Source organism: Oreochromis aureus, linkage group 8 (genome assembly GCF_013358895.1).
Source record: "Oreochromis aureus strain Israel breed Guangdong linkage group 8, ZZ_aureus, whole genome shotgun sequence".
In the NCBI taxonomy this organism is placed as follows: Eukaryota; Metazoa; Chordata; class Actinopteri; order Cichliformes; family Cichlidae; genus Oreochromis; species Oreochromis aureus.
Genome location: NC_052949.1, coordinates 17,845,172 through 17,853,731, shown reverse-complemented (window position 1 = coordinate 17,853,731; position 8,560 = coordinate 17,845,172). Strand labels below are relative to the sequence as shown.

General features: G+C 37.4%; 1 protein-coding gene across 1 annotated transcript; it reads left to right on the top strand.

The window, feature by feature from the left end:
* Positions 1-3,340: 3,340 nt before the first annotated feature.
* Positions 3,341-7,845, top strand: LOC116317819 (carbonic anhydrase 12-like). Its single transcript, XM_039616612.1, has 9 exons — positions 3,341-3,386; positions 3,627-3,702; positions 3,811-3,837; positions 3,916-4,089; positions 4,401-4,549; positions 4,662-4,757; positions 4,937-5,015; positions 5,113-5,285; positions 5,400-7,845. Exons 2-9 carry the CDS (start codon positions 3,627-3,629, stop codon positions 5,589-5,591), a joined length of 966 nt encoding a protein of 321 aa, XP_039472546.1. The 5' UTR covers positions 3,341-3,386; the 3' UTR covers positions 5,592-7,845.
* Positions 7,846-8,560: the final 715 nt, after the last annotated feature.

Genomic DNA, 8,560 nt, shown 5'->3' with positions numbered 1-8,560 from the left:
TTTAACAGTTCAATCTTTCAAATAACGGACACATATTTGTGAAATCATGATACATTTGTGAATATATTTTAACAATCTAAATATGCATATGTACAGACAGATACATTTAAAAAACAAGAAAATTATGTTTTATTACATTACAGTGATTTTATGTTAATTTACATTTGAAATGTGAAATCACTGTCTATTTATGTAAATTTAATGATATTCTAGAAGAACAGAACAAAACTGTAAAATACTTTTATATTAGGATTTTTCTTTACAGTGTAGAAAACACTGGTGACACCAGTGATAACTAGGCTTAAAGCTTTATAAAACAATAGTGGTTACGAAAGTTTTTTGTTTTTTGTTCCCTCAAATTCCTGTTTTCGACCTTCTTTAACAACTACAAAAGAAACAAAAATCGATAACTCGTCTTACTAGAATTTTAGCATCATCATTATTAACATTACAGGAGGGAACTTTTCCGGGCAATATCACACCGTGCAGTTCTGGGGGATGTTGTCTGCCCATTCTTCACCCCCCCCCCCCCCACGTCCTTTTTACATGGTGTAAGATGTGAAGATTCTTTTTTTTTTTTTTTCATGTGCTGCAGTGCTTTTTTACCGTCCTCAAGCTGCTCTCCCAGTTAGGAGCTCAGTCTGAGTTCAGTTCTCTTTTCTCCTCATGTCCCTGATGTTGTTTAATTTCATTGTTATTCTTATCATTTTACCTCTCTCCAACCTGTCCTCCCAACGTGCCATGGATGTGTGGTCGGAAAGGGTCCAACCTTCGCTGCACATGACAAAAAATAAAGTTCATTTATTATTGATGCACATTGTTTATCTCCTTAATACTTTCCTGTATTGCTTGAACATGAAGAAAACTGTGACTTCATCTTATTAAATGACAATGGAAACTATTTGTGACTGTTTCTGCAGTTTTACCTCTTGGAAGTTTTGGCCATTTTAAAATGATACATTGCTGGCTGGACTCTTTCATAACTGCATTTGGTTTCCTTAACTAGGGCAAATTGTTTAATATTTTAAGAGCTTGCTGTTCTAGTTCACAAAAAGTGCTTAAACCATGTACCTTTGGAAAAAAGTGTGTAGTTTTATTCCCAGTTGGTTTAAAAGCTGTGAAGCTGCCATTTTTTCCCCACTCTTGTTTTAAGCTTGCAAAAAATAAAATTTAAACATAAAATATTTTAAAGTTCTAAAATGACAGCAATTAACATGAATGGAAAGAAATGTTTGTGTGTAAATGTGTAAAAAACTCATTTTAAAAAAGTCCAGATCTGCTTGTGCACTATATATTCTTGAAATATAAGAAAAAGCACAAAGATAAAACTATAAATGTATATTTTCAGAAATATAAATAACATGCTGTTAAGTGTGTTTGATTGACCATCATCCAAAATTAAGGCAGTTAAATAAGACCTTATTATGAGTAAGTAGCCTGTGTGCTGGTTTGTGGTGTTAAATGTCATTGCTTTCTTGACGTTGGCTCTGTGTAATCCAATACAAAAGGGTAGCAATATGTTTCAGATGAGAAAAAGTATTTATAGAAACACTGTGGGGTACCTTTTTATGCCATTGAGACTCAATTTGAGACTACTGTGTGGGTAGTAAGTTTTTTAACTGACCTCCCAGTCCATTGTTCACCAGTGATGCTAAGTTTCAGTCATTGAGCAAAGGTATGGTTTATAAGGTTGGGGAAACCTGCAGTCAGCTGAGGCTGAAGAGGTCAAATGGGTGAGTGACAAAATGTTTCTCTCACTGAAAACGCTAAGTACAGATGAACAGAATCAAATTTTGGGGATTTCCTTAGCTGGATGATTGAGCATTCATCAAGATGCATCAAGTTAACCACCACCTCTGTTTTCTTGCTGACGTTCAGATGGAGGTGATTTCTTCTGGACTACTCTACAGAGCTTCCTGTACTCCAGCTCCTACCTACCCTTAATACATCCAACCACTGCAGTGCCATCAGAGAACTTCTGCAGGTGGAGTGTTTCACTGTTGCACTGGTAATCTGAGGTGTACAAATTACAAAGGAATGTAAAATAATACTTTATGGTCAGTTTGACCATTCAGACGTTTTGCACTCTAAATCTATAAAACTATTTCCAGTAAATAGTTTTCTTCATTCATCCATTTTAATCTAACCTAGCATTTACTCTAGTCTATGTTGCTCTGAATGGAATGACGAGTGCTGTAATTTAACTTTATTTAAGTATTACAACAATCAAAATAAGAGAACTTTATTAATCCCAGAGGACATTTTGTGGTAAGAGTTGCTCCTGTCTTTATGGTCTTGGAAATGCTCATGAAGGCTGATTGGATTGCTGCCAAAAGTACAGTTTGATGTATGAGTAATAATGAGTAATGGCTTGGTGTATACATAGGCACAAGTTAATTTAGTTCCTGAAAGTCTAGTTACACACCCAGGCATCATTCAACATCAGTCATACATAAAACTGTACTTTTGGCAGCAATCCATCCAGCCTTCATGAGCATTTTCCTGTAGTCTCTGTTGCTCTGGATGGAATGATGAGTGCTGTAATTTAATTTTATTTAAATCTTAAAACAATCAGAAACAGAGTACTTTATTAATCCCAGAGGACATTTTGTCTTAATAGTTGGTCCTGTCCTTATTGTCTTGGAGCAACTGTGATCACATAATTTTCTCAGGGATTAATAAAGTCTTCAAGAGGAAATGCTCATGAAGGGATCGCTGCCAAATGTTTGATGTATGAGTGATGGTTCATGTGTATGCAGACTTTCAGGAACCAAATTAAAAATAATAAAGTCTGTCTCCTCTCAGCTTGTATCACTTGTATGTAGTTTAAGGTTTAAGCATTTGATCAGATTATTTGGGGAATGGTGATGTTGTCCTGTTGCTAGAAGTTAAATTAAAGAATTAGGCCTTAATGTTATAACAGAAAACTCCAAGCAACAATTATTTAGGGGATTGTTTGGATTTCCCAAACTGGTTTCTGTGTTTCCCAGAAAGTACAGGGCAAACCACATATATGTTGAAGATTTTTATATTCGTATAAAGGGGTTGGTATAAAAAAGAAAAAAAGAAAAACTGAGACAGCAGTCAGTACTCAGTTTACAATTAACATGATTCAAACCAAAACCCTGCGACAAAACAGCCTCTCTCTCTTGCAAAGGATTGTCATCCCTTTTTCCTCGACAGTGCTTCAAGGTGAAAAAAACAACTTAAAAAAACCCCATAGAGATCATTCCATGTAATTATTTTGCAGAGATGAAGATCCAGTCACATGTCTTATGGAGGTGTTTTCCAGCCAGCAGCAGGGTTGGACTGAGGGAATAAAAAGAGGGAGGGCGAGCTGAGCTGCATCTGATAACAGGCTGAACGGAGGCACAGGTACATCAAAGGTAAGACACTGTGCTGCAGGTGAACTAGACGGAAGGAAGAATTAGCCTAGAGTCTAAAATAGAAGCTAACAGTAGCATTTAAAAGTTTAGCATTACTTAATTTTTATGTTAATGTTCAAAGTTTATTTTTAAGTAAATTTGCCATTTCAAACACTAGTGTATTATTAATTAATTTTAGTAAACTGATTGATTATTATTAATATTATTGTTATAAACAATGTGGCTTTTTGCTCATTTTAGATGAAGTGGTTTGTACTAGCTGCCTTTACTGTGTGCATCTTTGTGCCCACTGATTCCTGTGAACCGGGACCACGTGGTGTGTATTCATTGATGAGCCTATTTTCTGAGATATTTTGAAATTAGTGTTCCGCAATATTTCTCGTCATGGCATTCTGAATGTTAACTTTTCTCCCTTCTCATCCAGGCTGGTGTTATCACCAGAATATATGCAGTAAGTACCCAGTACATCTATTATATGTTGCCCACTGGGTGACTGCACTTCAGTGACTTTATGTGTCCTTTTTGTTAGATGTAGATGAGCCCAACTGGCCAAAAAGTTACCCCAACTGCAACGGAACTCGACAGTCACCCATTAACATCGTCTCAGAATCTGCCAAACCGAACGACAACCTGACTGAAATTCATTTTGAAAATTATGATAACACCTCCAAGATGATATCCATAGAAAATACTGGGGAAACAGGTGAGAATGGTTCTTATACAGTGCTTTTCTACTCTATCTGAGCACTCAGAGCTCAGAACTGGGTTTATGGCTTTATAAGAAATTAGTGGCTACAAAAGTGTTTTCGTACCCTGAAAGTTCTGTTTTTGACTTACTTTAACAACTACAAAAAAAACAAAAAAAACAAAAAACGAAAACTTGTATAACTGGAATTTCAATGCAGTTCCCTATCCTACAATTAAATGCACTGGCCTTCAGCTGAATTTTCCCACTTACGTCTCGCAGGTTTGGTATAACTTCATCCTGTTTTTTGTGTTTCCATTCTCTTACAGTCAGAGTTAACCTTACGAAAGGAGTTAATATTACAATAGGGAACCTGTCCGATGTATACGAAACCCTACAATTCCACTTCCACTGGGGCAACGGCTCCTCTGTCCCCGGCTCAGAGCACACAGTGGATGGAAAGCGCTATCCTATGGAGGTACAGATGTTTTTTCATATTATATTAATGATATTGACATTTTTCTTTGCTAATAAAATTTTAAGATTGATATTAAAAATAAGAAAAAATCTGTATAACTTAATTTTCCCAGCTGCATATTGTGAACACCAAGGAAATGTACAATCGGTGTATAGCTGATGCCAGTAAAGATCCCACCGGAATTGCAGCACTTGGTTTCTTCATTGAGGTGAGAGAAGCAGCACACAAGTTTTTATAATGCCTGCTGTCTACTTCAGATATAGCTGTTATGTCTCAAAGAGAATTATTATGTATTGCTGCATCACGATATCTTTGAGGTGTTTTTCCTTGTTGGTCTATTTCAAACTATGAGGAAAAACTATACAATCAATATGCATTTTTTTCCAGGTAATGTCAGACAACTCAACTGGTCAGCCGGAAAGCTGGCGCAATTTGACCTCTTACTTGGCCAACATCACAGAAAAAGGTAACAGTTTTGAAAAAAAAAAAAACTCCTTTCTTGTTTCTGGCTCGAAATCGTCTCATTAATAGTTCCTTCATGTAGTCCTTGTTTCTGTCCTCAGGCAACAACGTTTCGTTTAGTTCGATTGCAGCCGGGTTTTCCCTGAAAGACCTGCTTGGCAATGTGTCTCTCTCTAAGTATTACCGCTACCTTGGATCTTTGACGACCCCCAATTGTAATGAGGCGGTGGTCTGGACCGTTTTTAAGGAACCGATTAAAGTCAGCAAAGATCTGGTAGGTGTTATTTCATTTCTTCCTTGTGTCTCCTAATTGTCATTGCTGCAAGCACATAAACACTGTTAGTGATTCATGGAGCTAACTGGAAACAAAAAAATGTCTCATGACCAGATTGACCTCTTCAGCACCACAGTTCGTGTCGAAAACAACACATCACAACTCATTACAAATGTCTACAGACGCGTACAAAATCAAACAGATAGAATAGTCTGGACTCAGAGGAGCAACGGTTCTGCCTCCACAACCTGCTTCTCCCTGGGTCTGCTGCTCCTCAGTCTTGCACTGGGCTCGAGTTGGAGCTAAAAACAGAAAGAAGACGTCATCAGCAACTTTTCTGATCAACCCGTTGCCTCACTTCAGCACATGCATTCTTTCCCCATTTAATTAAAACTGAGCTTCGCTGATTTCTAATGTAGCTCTTTATGTTTGACATGAAAAGTGTGAAAAATAATTTATTAAGGTGAAGGCTACCTCTGCTCCCATGTTATCTCTGCTATCTCTTGATTATGACAACCTGTGAGAAAGAACTTAGCTGTTGTCACACGTCAGTCTAGTTTACTTTAAGCAATGACATGCACAAGTTTTCATTTTGTGAGGCCAGCACGGTCTGAACAATTGCGGCATTTTCCACATCTCTGTTGAGCTGCCAGAGCAATGTGTGGGTGACAAACGGATGCACCTACACTATTTACAGTGTAGTTCTGGCAGTTATGAAATCCAGCGTTATAAGAATGTGCCACTTTCTGGGTAAATGTTAAGGTACGCTTTGATGTTGGCGTGTGGACCTAGTTTAGTTTACCAAGAGGTGACTGAAGGATGTAGTTACTATTTAAATTTTTCTAACCTTTCTTGCCTCCATCAGTGCAGCTACTGCTGCATTTGAAGTGCACTCGTAGTGTTGTGGATTTTATTATGACATATATACCTGTATACACTAGACAAGGAATCATAGTTACTTTCATAAATTGTGTGTAATCATATATACTCATATATACTATGCATACTCATAATGAAGTGTTTATATAGTGGAGTCACTGTGTTAAACATTTAACCCGTATGTTCAAATCACATGACCCATATATATAGGTCATATATATCTCCCAGTATATTAATGAAAAATTTGTGCCACTTGTTGTATGAACACATGTTGATTAATACTGCTTAAAAATGTAACAATGAGGGTCAGTAGGAAACCTTTGATATCTTTATGGCCTACTGTGACTAGTCCAACAAAGGGTTAATTCAACTTGGCACTGCTAAAGTATGTGCATAAGACCCTTCTTGGCATGCAGCTGCATTTAACTGTGCAGCAGAAGCATGCAGTGGTTTGAGACGGCTGTGCAGCAGAAGCATGCAGCTGTGTTTAACTGGACTGCTTCACGGCATGTGCAGCCCTTCAACTGCTGTACAACAGAGGCAGGCAGTTGTTTGGATGGATGCAAAGCAAGGGCCTGCTGCCTTTTCTGGGGCTATAAGCTAAAAAAGATGAGCCCCTTCAAATAGCTATAAGATAAAAGCATAAGCCCCTCAAACGGCTATAAGGAAATAAACATAAGGCTCCCTAAGCTGCCGAGAAGTAAGAGGTTCCTTTGATGTGAATGGCTGTAAGGTAAAAGCAGACGGCTCTGTGAATGACTAAAGCCAGAACTGTACAGCCTTTTAATATTTCTATAAGCAAAACAAACCTGGCCTCTGCAGGGCAGGCACCTGAAGTTCTGGCCCTCGCCTCAAACACCAGAAGGCAATGAAGTAAACCCTTACACAGCATGGATAGCAGCTTATGTCTAGCATGGGCGCCCAACAAAAGTGTTAGATGGATTAACTGATTAACTGCCTTTCTGTAGACTTTCAGACTCACTTTGGCCATAAAGCTGACAAAGGGACCCTATGCAGTGATGGATGAGAGATTGGTTTGCAAGAAGTTATGGTGTAGGGCTGTGTATGTCATAAGCAGAAGATGAAAAGAGAAAAACAGAGGATGAAAGGATAACTAAAAACGGGAGGGGGGATCCCTGTCCCTATATAAGATGAGTCCGATATGTGCTCGCTCTCTTCTTCCTGCTGCTTCTTTCCTGTCTGTCTCTTCTGTGTTTGTGCTTTAAGGCTCTACACTCCAGTTTGCTTCGCTTTTTCGTTTGCTTGTTTTTTATGTGTTATTTCCACTTTTAAATGTACTGTTCTGCTGTTTATATGACAATGTTTAATAAACTCTGTTCTAAGAATTCTACTCTTTTCCAGAGAATCATTTTGAGTGATTTGATTTTAATTGGATCTGAAAAGCTGGACTTTCACAGTGTTAGCGGGATAAGGTTATATTGGCTTCAAAATTTGCAAAACGACAGTAGCTTAACCCACAAAATGGAAAATGAAAACCTGCTGATTCATTTATGAAGTTCATGTTATGAAGGCTTTGTGTGTTACTTTCTCAGATGAACAAAATTATTTATCAGTGATGCACATTGCTTATGTCCTTAATACTGTACTGTATTGCTAGAACATGAAGAAAACTGTGACCTTCCTGATCTTATTAAATGACAATTAAAATTATTTATCAGTGTTTCTGCAGTTTTACTGTCTTTTTTAAATTCTTGGAAGTTTCTGGAACTTTTGAAATGATACATAGCTCTGAAAACACAAAAGTTCCCAGTTTTATTCTCTGTTGGTTCAAAACCTGTGAAGCCACCAATTTTTGTCCACACCAGTGTGGACAAAAAAGTACAGACATCCTGTACTTAAATAGAAGTACAAATGCTACTGTTAAAAATTATTCCAGTAAAAGCTGACGTACTGATTCAACTTCTTGACTCAAGTAGAAGTAAAAAAGTACGAGCTCTGAAATGTACTCAAAGTAACAAAGTAAAAAGTAGCTCTTTGGAGAATGTTTCTGTTTTTCTGTCTTATATTAACATAATTATAAAATAATATCAGTAGATGAGAATACAAACTTTAGTCTAACCTTTTTTTATTCCAACTGTGCACAGCTTGAATCTGAAGAAAAAGAAGGAAAATAAAAATACTCCATTTTCTGTTGCCTACATTGTAGAGGATGTCTTTGAATCTAAACAGACAAATTGGTACAGTTAGGGGTTAAAGTGGATTCAGGAGGTGGGGGAACTCTAAAATCAGTTTTAGTGGCTCAGTGTGGGGAAAGAATCACAACTCACAATAATTTATATTGGGTGCTACAGTAGATTTTCCTGATGTACATGCTTTGATCAGCTGACCTGCTACTCTTTGTGGATTTACACAACTGAATTCACCAAAATGACAGC

Bases quoted from the DNA above. Each gene is read 5' to 3' on its own strand.
- LOC116317819 (XM_039616612.1), top strand. From the start codon at position 3,627: ATGAAGTGGTTTGTACTAGCTGCCTTTACTGTGTGCATCTTTGTGCCC. The intron at 4,550-4,661 runs GTACAGATGTTT...TAATTTTCCCAG, and splicing joins GAAAGCGCTATCCTATGGAG to CTGCATATTGTGAACACCAA. The intron at 5,286-5,399 runs GTAGGTGTTATT...TCTCATGACCAG, and splicing joins TTAAAGTCAGCAAAGATCTG to ATTGACCTCTTCAGCACCAC.